We start from the raw sequence: 18,939 nt of genomic DNA on the forward strand, positions 1-18,939 counted from the left end.
AATTTAAAAATATTAAATGACTGTTGGTGATATAACAATCCAGTCTTCCAACCTGCCAATCCATGATTTTATTAAAAAGAGGAGCCATGAGATGGATCTGTCCCTGACATCTGACAAAACGTAAACAGTAACTCTGGCTCCTGACCTTCTTGGGTAGGCTCTAGCACCCCCACAATCATTGTACTGATAACCCTAACAGATCATTACATGAAGGAAAAAAAACATATATAAATATTCATTTTGAAACATTCCATATATTTTATATTCAAATATAACTCAATGGTTTGATGGTATTTGCATATTTATATCAATGATGCATACCGAGTTATAAAGAACTGAAAAGCTTTGATTCAATTCCCTCCTTTTATTGAAAGGTTCTGATCGTGTGTCATGGTCTTGCCTCTTCTCATGCCTTTTTTTATGATGCTAAGGCAGAAATAAAATATGGTACCTTCTCACAAGTACGTAAACATCTTCAAAAATGTTTTATGACCACAGAAGAGCGAGAAATTTCATCTGAAAGGTGCCAATTCTAAAAACCCGCCGATTTGAAGGGTTGTGTTCTCTCGACGACAGTGAGTCCAATAGCAGGGATCCTGGACTATTGCTGATATAGTGTTCAATGGATGGGCACACACAAGGAAACCTTGGTAAATGTGCTTTTTCTTGAGGTTTGGGACACTTAAAAATGGCTCTCACACAGTCAATTGCTAAGCTAAATGATATCTCAATGCATGGTTGTGTTTAATTGTAGCTCTCAATAAACTACTTTATTCTCACTGAAAGCAGTAAAGCTCTTTACATGGCTATTACAATCTCTCCTTGTCCTTAAAACAAGATAAGTGGCTTTTTTCCTATGTAACAAGGGGAGTCGATCCAAAGCCTGGTGCATAAGGCCATAGTGGATTACTATACCACAGTAAAGCACATGAATACATTTAAATGCCAACTGCTATCTTCATTTAACTTGGATTTCTTTCACTTACACATGCTTTATATTACATAGTCTATCATATTTGGCGCACTCAACCACCAACTGATTAATTATTGTGGCTGGCATGGCGGATTCATCTTCTCAATTTGCCAATATACCACAAAGTGAACTGAAACACTGCACTGTACTCTTGGGAATTGCACTGCGACATGCAAGATCAAGGGAAAGCAACTTCAGAAGGTACGTATGGCAATGATGAAGCTCATAGATTTTATTTTCCTTCATTTGATTATTTATATATTTAGACAGGATGCTGGGATATAGTGTGTCTAACACTTTAAAGAAATTCCAAGGACTGTAAACATAATTCAAATTGTGTTTACATTTATCAAACCTTGAAAACACGACAGCAAAAGTCAAGCAGTTTTAAGGATTTCAAGGACCTCATACAAACCAGCTCTTTACTTATCTAAACTCACCAAAAAGTGGCAACATCTCTTTGGCTAACAATATACACTCTCGTACTCGTACCCAGGGGCAATCCATGGCCTGTCCACATGGCCAGATTTTACAAAGACCCCAGTACGAGCAGCAAATTAAAATATAGTGAACTTGAGCTGTTTATCATTAACAACAGATGGTTCAAGACAGGGCATCTACAAATACATTGCACTAGAGGGAACAAAACACTATGCCCGTATGCCAAAGTGATCGAAGGATGCCTGCTGTCTGTTACTGCGAACATTACTAGGTATGTCGTCCCATATCTTGGCCTGTTTGTCTGTCATATAACAGGTCACAGGTACAGAGGCACTTCGGAATGTCATGCTTCTTCAGGAAATGGTCCCCTGAGGGAATGAAGCCTAGGAGACTGTTTCCACACAACTGACCAGGGAATTCTACACGACATAAGTGTCTTCAGGGATGAAGACAAAGCTAGCGATATGGAATATGCAAGGGATGTGGAAAGTTCAAGTGAATGGGTGTACATGCAGAAGCTGCAAAATAAACTGTAGGAGACAGGGAGGTGTGGGAAGAAGTGAAATCCATCAAATGCTATTTCAAAGACAAGGGGATAGCAGTAGAGTGGAATGTGAAGTGAGCAAGCCAATTTGATTGTTTGTCTGAAACATTTTATGTCCTGCAAACTGCATATGTCCCAGTTAAAATCTGCAGAGTGTACAAAAATTATTTCCATTGAAGGACTATCTCAATAAAAGGAAACGGGTAATATAAAATGAGTAATATTTGACAATAAATGGCATTTTGGAAGTGAAAGCAATTGTCATGTCTGCCTGCCAGCGAGGTGTGATGACGTTGTAGGATCAAGTGGTGTCCCAATTCTTAAGGGCATTTTTTTAAACCCATCATTTTGGCCATCAAAACAGAAGGATTAGGAGGTAAGGAGGAGGAGGAGGAAAATTGAGAGAAAATTGGGATTGCACTTTATCTTGCTCTTATATTATCAACGTGTAGGATTCTGAAATTCAATTTTGGTAAAACATTGCTGTTATTACAATTGAAAATGAATGGGAAAATACTCTTGTAAATGTGTTGATCTCATGGTTTAGCTGCTTGGTTAATAACTGGATGTTTTTGTTTTAGCCGACCATTGAAATAAAGTCGTAATGTATAGCCAGTCAATGGCACAAAAAAAAGATTGGGGACCGTGATACAGAGTTGAGAAAATATCAATAACATTATCGATTAAATGACTTGGAGCTGACTTTCATCACATTGAACTGAAAAAATCATTAGCCATTCAAATGGTAATTGCCTCCATGTCTCTGTTTTCTGTCAATTGTAAATCAATTATGAAGCAAGTTAATAAGTGGACTGTTGATTGCATGTATTTGTATTGCAGTACACATAAACGTAAACAAAAGTTGTTTGCTTAAAACAGTCTTACTTGACACATAAAAAAATAACCAGTTTTGTCATTCTGACATTTTTCCCTATCGCAAATGACATATAAAACAAAACAAATTTAAATCAAATAATCAACATTGAACAGTAACACTATGACTAGCCAAAAGGTAAAGTGACTCAGCAGAAATGATATTGGCCCTCACTCTGAATACTGTTTTGCACCATTGTGTTTTTGCAGAACTACCAAGAGAAAAATGCCAATTTTCTCCAATGGAAAATGAATTAATCTTCAAATCATCTAGTAAACCTCAATATCCACCTTGTCAATAAATCCTAAGCCCTCTTTGCAATTACTTTCCACTGATCAGGCCAGGCTGCTGCAGGGTGCATTGAGTTATAGTGCTAATAGAGTGGGATGTATCCTAGCCAGCAGGCAGCGTGTTTATACCTGGATGGAGCTGCAGATTAATTTGACTATCAATCTAACTAACAGGCAGCAAGGGAGAGGATGACACCTGCACACACTGAGGCATCTACGCTAAAATGTGCATAAACTTAAACTATATTATACCTCTTGCCGTAAATGTTGTAACTGCAAGGTTTTATGAATAGCATTTTCTATTATATGAGTAAGTGATTGCACTCTTTTGTTTTTTTTCTTCTTTACTTTGGGAAGACAATCAATACACGTATAATTTATTGAGTGACGATGAAAGCATTTGTCATTGCTTTCCTCTTATTGGGTGCCAATGCAGTCAGCGATCCATGCTGAGCCCCAAATGTTTTGTTTATAGTGGTGATAAAGCAGAGTTCCAACAAAATTCTTTTTTTTAGGAATTGTCTATATAGAAATGGAGTCATTTATAGATGCCAATGCAGATGGCAATGCATTTTTTAAGGGTTTTTGTAATTTTTGCTATTCAATGATGGGTTTAGTTTCCATTATTTGATTTTTCAATTCATCATTTAGAGCAAATAGCAGCAATGGAAGTGGCACTCCAAAAAGTGTTTTGTCATTCATGGTGGAAAAGGAAGGCTTTGAAATTTTTTGCTGTTAAATTGGCACACAGCACGTCAATTTTTCTTCCAGATATTCAAAGATGTGTTTCTGACTAAGCTTTGATATTAACACGGGTGCTGTGAAGAAAAGGCTTAAATAAGAAGATTAAAAGAGCATTAAAATATTGGATATTGGTCATAGATAAGTTGTGATAATGTCTAAATAATAAGTCTGAGGGCTTGAACATATTCTTCAATTTCCATATATTTGTTTTAAGCAGATTTTAGCATTTTCACTTCCAATAATATATAATGATGGCCAAGCGACCAAGTGGTTAGCACGTCGGCCTCACAATACAAGAGTCGAGGGTATGATCCCAGGTGGGTGTTCTCTAGTTACTCTGGTTTCCTCTCACATCCCATAACCTGCAGTGTAGCCTGGTTGGAGACTCTAATTATCCCCTGGGAATTAAGTGTGAGCATGAAGGATTCTTGTGTCCTGTGATTGGCTGCCCACTGATTTCAGGTGCCCCCTGCCTGGTGCCTATATTTACCTGAGATTGGCTTCAGCACCCCCCGCCAGCCATTAGTTAAAAATGACAACATATCCTAGTCCAACAATAAACCTCATTTCAGGTGATATTTGACTTTTCAAAGAAGTGTTGTGCCTTTCTCCACATCACTCCACTTTAAATTCTACATTATTTCAGAACACCTTGACCAACACACACACACACAGATACACAAACATACATGCACACATTGTACTTCAATGCATGAAACCTTTTTTTTCTTCTTTTTTCTCAAAACCATGGCTCAAGCTGGCATTACCTGGCATGAGGCCCAAACAGGCATGAGAGTGTTTCTGACTCAATGGCTGCCAAGTTACAGAGGACTGCCAAAGAGACTCCAAATGACCGCTTTCTCCTTTTCTCCTCTATTGCCTCTTTGGCTTTTATTGTATGTGCATGCGCTTGTTGGCCAGATTTATCGTTTAAAAATCTGATGAAGAGAAAGGTTAAACATTCATCTGGCGTCACAAAACACCCCTGAGACTGTGTGATTTTTTTTTTTTTGTTATCTTGTGCGTGAGCTACCATTTAAGTGGATTCATCTTCTACATGAAGACAGGTGGTTCTGCTTACTAGAAAGACCACAAGGGAGCATCTGAGATAACACGAGAAGAAAGCTACTGAGCAGAAAACGTCCCCAAATAACAGATGGCCAACATAAATCAGCTGTTCAGTGCAATTCATTGACAAAAGCTAAATGCATAAAGTCACATGCATAGGTGACAACTACAGTCATTTTAGCAAAAAATAATTTATATTTATATATATAATCTTTGCATGTCAAATGAATCCTATTTCCTAATAACCCTCTCAACTTTCATATAATTTTGCTCTTTGCCAGTTCCAAGAATCCATTAGATTTCACTGTGTTTTGAATGGACATTATTCTCTGCCGCTCAGGACTCAGCAAATGTTATTTTTCAAGTCTCCTGAGAGGGATTGAGACTAACTGCTTGTTCACCTAGGGACCTTTGCCTTGATAATTGTGTCTTCATATTGTGGCTTTTGTCAATATATGTCCTCACACACACACATACACACAAAGTGCCAGACACACACACACACACACACACACACACACACACACACACACACACACACACACACACACACACACACACACACACACACACACACACACACACACACACACACACACACACACACACACACATCCAGGCTCACAGACAAAGCAGTGCAATCATGGGGATTACCTTCCTCCTAGAGCACATTTTTGTAGCAAAAGGTGCAGTGTAGCTCTATACTAAAGTTTCATTGTGAGGAATATTTTTTGTGTGTGTATGATATGAATGCTTTTGGTGCCAACTGAGTGGGCAAATAGTCAGCTTCATATTTCTAGAGTCCTGGGTTCAAATCTAGGTCGGTCCACCTGTGCGGATTTTTTATGGTCTACCCAAGGCAGCGTGGGTTTTCCCCGGGTGCTCCGGTTTATATAGATAGTATGTATGTATGTAAAAATACAATTGGTGCACAAGTACAATGACGAGAGATGCAGTGAATCGTCCCACAATGTGCAGTAAAGTCTTACAGCATTAGTATGCATGGTGTGTAACGCCACCCAATTTAAAGTGCAATATTGTATTGAAGCCTCCTAGGGGTGCTTGACTTACTACAGCTTCTGACACGTAGAGAATAAAAAGGAAATTAAAAGGGAGAAAGCATGCAATTCAGATTTTAGAGTTGCTCTTACACGGAGGATGCTATTAGGCATAAAGGGTGAAAAAGATTATGATATAACTCGGTGAATCTATAGTTAGAAAAGTGCAAACCATCTTGCCTTTCTATATATACACTATATCAAAATATATGATCTTCTTAGAACTGATAATTACCTATTTCACTGAAAGAAAACGTCTAAAAATAAAGGACATTTCCAAAGACTCACCAGGAGCAATGTGAGCTAGAATGATTGAAATGAAGTAGCAAGAATGTGCTAACGAATTTAAATAAAATGAACTTGCAGGTAGGAGATGTACTTCCTGTGGTGTTTGCAAGAAATATCGAGTGAAATTAAGAGAAAGTAGAGACGATGCACAGCAGGGAGGTAAAAAAGGGGGGAAAAAACCCAACAACCTCACATTCAAAGCAATATATTTGAAAAGAAAGCAAATTAAGGGCTAAAATAGAAACAGTCCTGTGTGAAAATAGTGGTAATAGTTCAAAGAAAAGTAAAAAAAAAGTAAGCAATTTTAATTAAAAATATTAATATACCATGGTAGATTGTTTTTTTGTGTGTAAAAATAACACTAAGTGGAGAAAGACTAATTGTGTCATATTTGTGGGTGAAAAAAAAACATTTATCATATTTGAACATACCGATATCGGGTATTACGTAATATATATTGATTATTCTGTGAAGCCTGCTTTAATTTGAAACTGCTTTTCCCCCTTGATTTACATGAGCAACATCAAAAAATTCCAATAATATCTGTGACTTGTACACAGGGTATTAGCACATTATTGTCAGTCTTTGTGTAATACTTGAACCTAATGGTATTGCAGTTTCTTGTGTGTATGTGTAAGAAAGCGAGAGGGAATGAGTAAGAGAAAGTGTTAATAACAGACCCTGAGACAATGACAGACGCCAAGCTCTAATTAGGTTGTCATGCTGAAAGAGCATAGAACGACAGAGGGAGAGAGAGAGAGAGCATAGGGGGCTTATTAAGGAGGATAGGTGTCAGGCTCTGGCAGGAATAGGTGGCAGGCGGTGAGTGTGGAGGAGTGGGATGGTGGCGTGAAAGAGAATTTGCTGCAGAAGGAGCAGGAAAGAAGAGGCAGTTGTTGAAAATGCACTAGATCTGCAGGAGATGGGAAGATGGAGGTACCTTGTGAAATGAAAGAAAGCCACTACTGTGTGGTAAATAGATCAAATGACGACAGGGTAAAGCAGTAGTAAAAGGTGAAGAGGAGGGAAGTGGGAATAGATGATTTTGGTTTATGATGCAAAGCAAAGGAAGGCTCATTTGGAGTATTCATGATGATATTGTTTTCAGCTTTGTACATAAACATATATTAATTACCTTAGTACGCAAGTGTAGAAACCATTGTCTTCCATTTCAGCAGACCTGAACCAGATGGAGTCATCTTCTTTACTTAGTCGATGCCCAGAGAAGATGATGGGTTCCTAGTGGGTGCAGAGTGAATGCGTTTTAGGAATGTTAATTAAAAAAGACTTGGCTTGTATTCATTAACGCCCATTCAATGTAACAAATTGCTCAGGTACATTCATGTGCTCAAAGAAACTGGTTGCTCGCCAAATGTGTAATTAAGTACGGGTAAGAAAATTAAAATAATTTGTGTGGTTTTATCACCATATAATTATTATCACATCTTGGTGGTGCATTCTATCTCAATCTCAAAATTATAGGATAACGGTACAATGCAATCATTCACTGCCAGTATTTCCAGTTAAAATTACTTTGATTCATGCTAACTTTTAAGAAAAAAATGCCTCAAGAATTTATTGTAAAACCAGAATACATTTGGCACATTATAGTGAAAATGTCCACAAGTATATCATGATACTATATAGGTAGTTATAGTTTCCTTCAGGTTGATTTGGGGAAAAACATGATTTTCCTGTGTGTTATAATACTTGTTTGATAGGTAATAATTTGCTATTAGTAGTGGATTACCCTGTGTTTTAACCACATTTTACTACCATTATACTTTATATATATCTAGATATGTATGACTTCCCAAATGTGCCAGTTTTCTGCCTTATTTTCCTCCCAACATTTCATCAGTCGCTCCTCAATTGCCTGTCCACCTGCAATTACACAGTTTTGGCCAAAGGTACTGCACTTATGTGTACCACCTGATCCCTTGCCTGACATTTTTTTTTATCCCCCAGTTCGACTAATCCTTACTTTCTGCTCTGTTGGAAGCCTCCCCATATGTCCACACCTTTGAGGTTGAGAACTGTGCACCAAGGCGGGCTATGCCAGTATAAAAAAACATTTGGTGGCCATTTTTTCTCTTTCTTTCTTTCATCATCCCCTCGCAACTTTCCCTGTCTCCCACCCAACTGTCTCGCAGTGTGTCTCTGAAGACAATCCATAGTGAAAGAACACTGTTAAGCCATGCTAGCTATGTAGTCGAAGCTCGTAGTTGGCTGTGTGCAGAACAGAGTTGGGCAACCTTACAAAGCATTCCCACATAGTAGATGCATGGACGTGGGCCCTCCATTCTAAGAAACAGCTTGAAGCTGATTCGGATACGGAAATAACATTTTCTGAAAACAGAGAAAGCAGCTGCTATTTTTTTAATCTGTGGTGGAACTTACAGGAGCCATCTTTAGGCTAAGGCAGAATATGATGACATCATTGATAAATGTTTTAACAATCAGTTGGAGAGTTCCAAATTCTGTTGGACAAATTTAGACTGTTTATCAAGTAGTGCACTCCAAACTGGGAATACGATATATTTTTTAGCTACTACAAACTTTAACAGGCATAATTTCAGTCTTTTTCGCCAAACAATTGATCAATATCTATATTCTTCGTCATCAGTGAAGACCTAGACCACATGTTACATGCAATATCACATTAACTTTTGACAAAAAAGAGCAATTTTACCTCAGCATCTCCTTTGTTCTTATACCAGATCAGGCGCAGCTTGGCATTGGTAGCCATAGTGTAGTTTGTCCGAATGTAGCTGTAGAACAAGGCACATTTCACCCTTACAGGCTCACCAGCCAGAACGTGGTACTCCTTGAGGTCCACTGACCAGTCGATGCACCCATCAACTAAGGAATGAAAGAAGAGAGAAAAATCCAATGACATGCTGGTCATTTTTAAGGAATGAAGAAAAAAATCAGAACTTAAGAATTCATCAAAATGAATCAAAAGTGTTATTCATCAAAAGTTTTTCTTTAGCACATCAAATGAGTGGAATAACAAACTATGTTATACCGTTAATTGGATGAGACTTGTTCAGTTACAATTAACCAGCAATGAGTACCACTTGTAAAACAGAGTAGTCGAATTATAAAGGTCAATATGTTCGGTCATATTTTATTGTCATTCATGTTGCCGGGATTCACACATTTCTTTAATTGTCATGTCGAGTAGGATTTCCCATTTATTGCGTCAAAGACCAGTGCTTGCTTTGAGGCCTTGAATTTAAAACCTGCCCTGTTTGCACCAGATAAAAACCTGTGGACAGTCATCCACTCCAAAACACCTCATCAGCTTCATACCCTTATTGTTTTCATCCTCTTTGTTTACTGGCCACAGCCAATATACATACACAGGGGAGCCTGGAAAGCAAAGCAGCTGTCTGTATTTCCTTACAAACGTCTAATGATTGATGAGTATCCAAAGGCCTTTAGGATCATATGGTGCACTGTATATTGCAAAATCAGTACATGTGAAAATGGGCCATTGAAACAGATAATAGCCAATCAGATGGATGACACTGACAAAGAAAGAGAATTTGTAAAGTGTAATTTATGGAGTTTAATCCCCAATGGATATAGACATTCTGACACCGAGAGAATCATTCATTTGATTGATGCCAGAGTGGAGGACATTTGCATGCTTCCATTTGACACTTTTCTTGGGAAAAGCAGACTACTCAATATGGCCAGTAACGGAATATTGCTGCTTTAATAGAATTAGAAAGCAGGGCTATATTGATGAGGGAATTTTGTTGACTTATTATAAAGCACCAATTCCTAAACAGTTTTACAAGGCAGTTTTTAAGACCTTGAATGTCAATGGGATTCAATTCACACAATAGATTCTGTTAATACTCTATTTGGTTAAATATTTAATGTAAATTACGAAAAAGAAACCTAAAGATTTCCTTTGTTTGAGACTTTAGAACATATTTAAACCCCTATACTGTAATTTTTACAGTATAGTATTTATATATGTTCATTACTCTTTGATGACTAGCACTAGTTTGCCTTTGTTGATGTTTGTTTCACTTTTATTACATGGTTTTGTAATATCCACTCTACCCTTTGGCATGGGCCAAGTACCTGTCCTTGTTTTACACCCATGTCTATTTTTTGCGATTATTCTGGCTCCATTTAATTCTGTCACTGTCATAGTTTATGTCCAAGGATTGCACTGAGTGTGCTCATGCATGTCAGTGTGTCATTCAAGTGAACTTCACCCTTCTTTTTTCCTAGCTTTTTCTATTCTGGGAATAACCAAGAATATTGTTTTTGCTGCTCTTCGCTTGTAAACAAGAGTTAGGCTACGACACTTCAGAATTTCTATTGCACTCCATCTTTTGTTACTCTTCAAGGTATCAGGGAAGTACTAGTACTACTAGACTGGTCTACATAACAAATTCTAGTACACACCATTGGTTATTCATCCAATCAATGGTCCCCAGTCAGCCGTATACCATTAATTATCAAAATACTACATTTGATAGGACTGTGTATTATTTCCTATAAAGATCCATTCAATATATGCTAATATGAATCCATATCAAACAGTAGGAGAGACACATTCTGCATTCTTAACATCTAAAATGATTACTCAAGGAATATGTTTGGCAAACAGTCGTATCTCATTATTTGATTCCATCTTTTAAAAAAATAAAAATGAATCTTAAGTCTTATATCAATGTTAGTCTGTCAGACTGGATATCTGATAGCACTAAGGTAGCAAAGGAGGGGGATTGTTTCCTAATGGCGTTGACAGAAAGAAACAAACAGAAAGCAGGCCTCTAATTTAAAGATACATGCAGTTTTATGGGTTATTAAAAAGCAACATGCAATAGAAAACAGACAACACCTCGACACCCAGTTTGACCTGTATCGACCTGATTGGTTTAGTGTAGTACTCAGCATTTAAGGCATGCTTGTCCATGTTTTTGAAGATAAATGTACTGTGTTTATGTACACAGTTAGTATCTTGTGAGTTAAGTTAAAACCAAGTCTTTATATTTGAATTTCAGAGAGAATTTTAGCTGCAAAACTAAGACAATTGCATTGTTGAATGCAACAAAATGTGTCTCTTCAGCTCTGTTACCACCACCGCTTCTCGAACTGACTGTGAAGAGCAAAGCCCCACCCTCACTAAGCAGCTGACATAGAAAGGCGCTCTATAATTAAAATCTGTAGCGAAACAGTCCTTCATCCGTCATTCTGTCAATTTTTAAGCTTGTGCTCCCAAGATTCAATCATCGAAAAGTTTTCATGATATTCAACCAGCGCATCAAATAGTGAGCGTATGAGTCAAGCATTTTTTTAGTAATATTCGTTTGATACAAGCATATAAATGCAGACCATGGGATATTGGATTTAAATTTGTGGTCATAACAATTGTACTGATGAATACAAATTGGATATAATGAAGTACATGCTAATATCAATGTTAATAGAATAATGACAAAAAACTTTTCCTATTCCGAATTGGTTGCTAACTTGCTTCTGTGCAAATTTCCTCAATGGATTTTCAATATAAAGTGTTCATTTTAAAATAAAAATATTTTTTACCTCACTGACAAAAGGTTTATTTGGCCTTTTTAAATTTAGCCCAACTTAAAGTCGTGTCTGAGTACTATAAGACAATTAACTACTAAACTTAGACTTCTGAGGGAAAATACACTTGAAATTCATTGTATTTTTCAAAAAACACCAAAAATCACAAGCTTTTACTTTTTAATTTAATTAAGACTCAGGCAATTGCATCAATTTGTAACATTTATTTCAGTAATGATCTAATTATACCATTCTTTTGTTAGTTGATTTCATTAGCAATAAACCTAGTAGGATAATTTCCCCCAGAATGAAGTGATTTTTTTTAAACATAGTAAAAAAAATGTTGTTTCTTCCTTTTTTTTTAAAGACAAATATCATTTATCAACAGTTTCTTGTCTATCTAGAGAGTACATTGAAACACGGAAAAGAAAATCTGCAGTGTTTCTGTCCATTTGAGATTCTTATTCCAACAGGCAAATCATATCAGCATAACAGCAAGAAAGCAGAAACACAGTGTGCTTTGCTGTTAAATTCTGTCAAAAATGCTGCCCAGAAATTCCATCCATGATTAATGCTGAAAGACCAAGTAAAAAGTGCAGATCCCCTGCTAAATCTTTGATACAGAAATCCAAAGGCCATAAGAGCAAGGACACAAAAATGTGACGACCATCCTTTTCTCCCACTTATCCAAAGTTATCTCGTGGTGCCCCCATAGCGTCAGAAGGGAAACTTAGATTTCCGACTTGGTATCGAACCCAGTAACCCAGAACTGCGAGGCCGACGTGCAGATCACTCTAATATGTAAATTTAACATTAATCCTGTTCAATATATACTACAAATTATTTTTCCTGATCTAAAATACATTTTTGTCACATAGGTCAGTCACATAAGCACTTTTATTATATTATTTTTATATATATCAAAAGAAAATTCAATCTAGTGGCATACAAACCACTTAAGAAAAAAAGAGGGAGTGTATTAAATTATATTTTCGTTGGTTTTTTTTATGTGCACTTTTTAAATTTGATCACATCACATTAATTGCATCAAAGAAAGGCATTTGTAGACAAACAAGTGCTGGTTATAATGAGACCATACATTATTAAACATTGGGACTGTCAATTATAGGCACATCATTAAATACCAATGATAATTTGTGCAATACTTCATGAAATAAAGTGCTTGTGACAGTGGGAGTGCTATTAATGGAGCAATGAGAAAGCAATGATTGGATCTGTGCAAACATAGATAAATCACCTGTGCGCTTTAGTCAAATTTCCCATCTGGTGACAATGTGTTGCTTCCTAAATGAGTAGCTATAATGCAATATTTCTAATATTTTGTACTGTGTGGGTGATGGGTGAGCACTAGTTTGTTAACATTGGCTGCAATTGATGGCATTAGACAAACTGGATTGGACATTTAGCCTTGTCAATGTCATTGAAAGATGAATATTCATAGCCATCTCTCCCTGTTTAAATAGATTGGGTGGTAGAATTTCTCCACAAATAGTAAGAAACACCCAAGTGTCCAAAAATGGATGCAATTTTAGAATTTTCTACCCAAAAATATATGCCTCCAAGGATGAGCTTTTTAAATTAGGTTTGAGTCTTTATGCAGCATGACTCTTTTTGTTTAATGCCATGGTTTAAGAAAAATATTTAACCTGTTAAATGGAACTTTATGCTTATTCCACAAATTAAGCCCTTTCAACAGGTCCTTCCACTTCCATTTAAGTTAGTTTGAAGCTATTAGAACTTTAAAAAGATAACACTTTGCATTAGGCAAAGATACAAATCAGCTCTGTGATAGTTTTGCTACTCAAATTGACCTGAACCTGCAATTTGGCATAAACTAGCCTGGTATTTTCCACTATGATTGACTTTTTTTGCTCAAATGTTACTTATTCCGTGAACAGAATTTGATTATAATAACGTGGCATCCTTGATTTATTACCATCTGTTAATTCCATTTCAAATTTTCCACATAAACTGAGCTACTTTAGAGCAGAGATGAGTAGACGTCAGCATCGTTCATGGTAGAACGTTTTAAACTGACATTCCTCTACCATTGATGAGGTCCTCTTTTCAGGAGATAGCAGAGACTCTTAAAGTGTTACTTTTTTTGCTAGAATACCCATTTTTTTTCCATAGGAGAAATGAACAGATGCATATAGACAGCAGAGAGTGGATTCTCAAAAGGACCAAGTAAGAGTTGCAGACACTGCACTTCTAATCAGATAGGAAAAGCCTCAGTCATCAAGGTTTAGGTTGGATGTATGTGTGTGTGTGTGTGTGTGTGTGTGTGGGCAATCAGGCACAGTGAGTGCACACTCCTGAATGTGACAGTGTGTTTGCCCGCCAGCGTAGAAAAGTTTGGTACGTAAGTGTGTAAGCAGCAATGTACTGTATGTGTGTGTGGGTGGGTGGGCTGCAGTGTGGCTTGTGTCACTCTGCTGATGAGTCAGTGTGAGACACAAGCTGCTAAATCACTGCTGACACACAGCAAGTGTATTTTGAATAATTTATGAAGATGTAAGATCGGATATGTGCATTGAAGGATTCTGCAGTTAAATTAGGGCAAAAAAATGTGGAGTCTTGGAAATGGTGAGTTCCTCAAAAGCATAGGGAGACTAAAAAGTGAATTTAAGTATGTGCTGGGATTATGTGGGAATTGCAAAATACCATGGATTTGGTTAAGTAGTGATTTATAGAAGAAATAAGAAATATTAGCATGTTGAAATATATATTTTTATGAATGTCAGTGGAATATGAGCATTCTATTTGAAAGGAATTGGACATCTTTAATTGTCAATGGCAAGCATTGAGTTAATGGGTGAATGGCAGCAATATATTTATCAATAGCTTTTCTTAGGTTCTGGCACTAGAAAAGAGATAAGATTCCATGAAAATAGAATTAATTAAAAACTGATCTGATGAGATTCAACAGAGATCATATGGACACATTTAATAGGATTGCACTTTTTAAATTAAATAGAATTCTAGATCTGATTAAGATCTGGATGGAACGTGATTTAACATTATAACCTCTGCTCTTTACTACCAAAAACAGGCATTCATTCCAAATTTTACATTAAAAGGAAACTAAATGTTTCCATAACTGGATTTATGAGTGTTTTAACAAGAATGCAAATAGAAAATAGCATGTAAGACACCAATTGCTTAAAACAAATTCACAGGATTTATCTAGTAGCTGGCAGAAAAACTGTCAAAATATGACTTTACCCCTATAATTGTTATTCAAAAGTTAAGGTATTTAATACTAATCCTAAACAAATCAACACTCCTGCAGATGTGACTTTTAGTCCAGACTCCCTTTGGAAAAAAATCAAATGATTCTGCAGCAACAGAGTCCAAACGTCTGCCAGCTTAGAAGCTGATGAAGCTTAGGCCTGTAGCTATATTTCAAAATATCCTTCACAAGAGTTTTTTCAACTCCTTGTTGTTTTTTGGTACTTGCAGTGTTCGCATGCATTTTGTATATCTGACTCAAAAGCAGACTGAACGCAGCAGAGGTGAACGATGGAAAAAAATCCGTGGCACAGCCCCAGGGATGAGTTCGCTCTGATACTTGTACACAGTACTTCTGCACAAAAACATAGAAATGACACAATGCCATATGGAATGTTCGGGGCAAACTTAAACATCTATCTTGACTGACATCTTATCCCATGTGTGTAAGTGAAGGGTGTGTATGTGTCAGGAACAGATTAAAATTGTGCAATGAACACTATTGGACATTCACGATTGGCCAGTTTTAGGGGACAAACTATAAAAAGTTGTGTTTTGGGGATTTAACGTTAATATAGACTCATTTATCTTACAGATGGAAGGACATCTGGGAAAAAAACAATGCATTTAGGTGGTAAAATGTAGAATAAAGTTATTTTTCTTCTATAAATAAGAAGAAGGTGCATTATTAAATCTGTAATACTTTAATGTTATTAAGCTAAAGTTTGCATATGCATAAGCCTTTAGTAAAAAAAATTATTGTACATTATCCGAGCCAATATATCTGACCATATGTAATGGAAGAACTACTGTATAATAATTTTATTGACCTTAAAGGAACTCAATTTGTAGTAGTCGCAGTACTTAACATACATACCAAATCTAAAACTTTATACTGGTATATATTGGTCCATCATTGAATTATTCAACAGTTAGAGCAAGTAATGCTCTTTTAATATTCTAAACCAAATGTATCCCTGCACATTTTGGTTTGTGACCCATAAATATTGAGTAAACTGATACGCCACTTGAAGTTAAAGTATTTTTTTTCCTTAACAAAGAGCCCTAAAGCATGTTTTAGATGAAAGGAGCCGTTAATCCCCAAGTTGCCTAGTTAGATCAGGGATAAAAAAATCAAGACATTCTCATCTCCTGAAAACGCTTGCAAAATATCAATAAATCATCTCATGGTTCAGCAATGGCACAGCCAGATCTAATCAGACAGGGGCGATTACTATCAACATGCTCTCTCTCTCCCTACAGCTGCAAAAAATCATCCAAATATGATAAAAATATAGAGAATGGAGATGAGGGGGGAAAGGGCAGTCAGAGTAGGAGAGGTAGGGGTCCTAGGTCGAAAAGTAAAATGATATATATTGGGTAAAGTTAGAGGAAAATTGAGGAAAAGAAACTTTTACTTGATAAAGTGCTGTTAAATGAGTAAACATGAGTAGTTTGAATAGTACTTGGTAGAAAATGTCTGTAAAATCAGCAGTTACAACATCCAAATTAAATTTCCAAAGATTTTGCTAGAAACGGAGACATTTGAAACATTCATTCCAACTTCTTTTGACATGTTAATGGATTAAAAACTAATTTTTGGCAGGTACAACACTTTAAAAGAAGGAATAATAATTGCATGACCCGCCAAGGGATTTCTATTAACAATATATGTATATGTGACAGTATAATTCAACAATTAAATCATCTCAAAGTAACATTTGACGTTTACAGGATGCCTTTTCAAAAATATTCTGTTTCTTTTTTGCCTTTGATTGCTTGCTTTGTTCCAATTTGAATTGAAATCTACAGGGAGTGAAGCTGTGAGACACACTATCAAATCAATAATACGTTGTCCGCTACTCTTCTTTGGCTCTCTATTTCTGTCCCTGGGATTGTTTCTGCGTTGACATTATTGTCATCCCTAATTTGAACCTTATCTGTGTTTGTGGGTGTGCATGAGCATGAGCCCTCCCGAACCGTCAGCTTGAGTCGCAGCAGGAAATTCAGTTACAGTAGCCAATTAGAGGCCACACACTTCCCAAAGCCTTCACAGTCACACAGACGCAAAAAAAAAAAAAAAAAAAAAAAACACTAACAGCTCAGCCCTTGGCTACCAGTCTACTCTCTAGGAAATTGTTCTCTTATATTATGTCTTTGGTGCACATTATAATTAAAATTATTCTGAATTAAAGTGATCCTTTTAACCAGTTTGAAAGTAGGCTTTGGGTCATTGCCAATTTGGAAGAGACTTTTGTAGCCAAGGTTTTACTTCATATTACAATGTCGCCAAGCGTACAATTCCCCGCAAAAAGCTCGGAAAATGATGCTGCCAACTGAGCATTTCTACTTTGCTATAACAATCTCAGTCTCGCAAGATTTCCTCTTTCTCCCCCAAATGTAACAGTTCAATTTTAGTTTTGTCATTTAGATACCAGTTTGATTTCACAGTTTATCTGGTGTGCAGTCACAGCCAGATACACATAACTATGGTTCCCCTGGAACTAAACTCTGCTCTTTGTATTGTTACCCATAAACTTTCAATGGAAACTCAAAAGTCTGACTCAGGGAAAACTTTCATTATGGGCTTCATCGATACACTGCTCGGACGATTGGTCGCCGGTTAAATGGTGACAGAGTTTACTGTTCAAATCTGCTCTCAAAATTATATTCATGAGAGAGAGCTTAATATCTAAGACATAGTTTAATATCGACTATATTGTTTAATATCTACTGTACTGTTTAATATCCAAGTACTGTTTAATATCTAAGTACTGTTTAATATTTAAGTACTGTTTAATATCTAAGTACTGTTTAATATCTAAGTACTGTTTAATATTGAAGTGCTGTTTAATATCTAAGTACTGTTTAATATCCAAGTACTGTTTAATATCTAAGTACTATTTAATGTCCAAGTACACTTGACCGGCAATCAAAAGACTGGCGACCAAACGTCTGGTCAGGCACTCACGTACCAAGAGAAGAGATGCACCCTGTTCACGTGCTAAAATTTCAGACTGAATCACTGTGTAAAATATAAGAGTGATCTGGTCATGTGTGAATTGAAGGCCTGTTAAAGCTTGAGGCTAAAACTGAGCAGGCGGCATCAAAAGATGCCTCTTCTCCAACTCGCCATTGAGGCTAGTTTTGAAATACACAACATATCCCCCACACATCTCACTAGCTATATCACTTTCTTGGCAGCAGCACATACTACTAAGCTTCTTTATCACGTATACATCGCTTATACTCAACATTATTGTCCTGAAACAATTCGCTATGCTTTTTCTTTCGTTATATTACAGATAAATTGGATCACAACCAATCTGAAACATTGAGATTTAAATACTGTTACAATATCCCAATTAAATCTTCTAAGATTTTGCTAGAAATGAAGATTTCAAACTATTTGACAAATGCTTTGTGAACAGTCTGTGATAGATTATAAGATTATTGCTTCCTCAGTCCATCCGAATATGACCTTGTGCAACCCATAGATTTGCATTTCCCTGGCAACCAACAATATCAGAAGGAACACTCTCATAATGTTACGGTGCAGAGAAAGGCAATGGAATTATGGTTGACGCAAGAATGTGATGCAAATGTTACGTAAATTTACTTGCCAAGACAGCATTATGAAAAGGACGATTGGTGTTAAATTGAGGTGAAAAGCAGCTTATAGTACGACTCAATGCCGTGTGAGACTGAAAGCAAGTGTGGTCACCCTTCACTCAACACAAGGATTAAATGCTACAGAAACAGAGAAACGGAATGACAGGAATGTTTTTAAAGCCGTAAAACCAAGACAGAAAAAAATTATGTCGGTAAGATTGTTACAGTTGGAATTA

General features: G+C 36.6%; 1 protein-coding gene across 5 annotated transcripts in view; it reads right to left on the reverse strand.

Annotated features, from left to right (window-relative positions):
• Positions 1-18,939, reverse strand: part of il1rapl2 (interleukin 1 receptor accessory protein-like 2) — a 122,105-nt gene that overhangs the window by 38,414 nt on the left and 64,752 nt on the right. For all 5 annotated transcript variants that reach the window (XM_077733245.1, XM_077733244.1, XM_077733242.1 and 2 more), the window contains exons 3-4: positions 8,973-9,142; positions 7,416-7,519 (exon numbers count right to left, since the gene is read on the reverse strand). In XM_077733245.1, coding sequence (XP_077589371.1) covers positions 7,416-7,519; positions 8,973-9,142 — 274 coding nt within the window. The remainder of the gene's footprint in view (positions 1-7,415; positions 7,520-8,972; positions 9,143-18,939) is intronic.

This window comes from Stigmatopora nigra, chromosome 14, assembly GCF_051989575.1.
Source record: "Stigmatopora nigra isolate UIUO_SnigA chromosome 14, RoL_Snig_1.1, whole genome shotgun sequence".
In the NCBI taxonomy this organism is placed as follows: Eukaryota; Metazoa; Chordata; class Actinopteri; order Syngnathiformes; family Syngnathidae; genus Stigmatopora; species Stigmatopora nigra.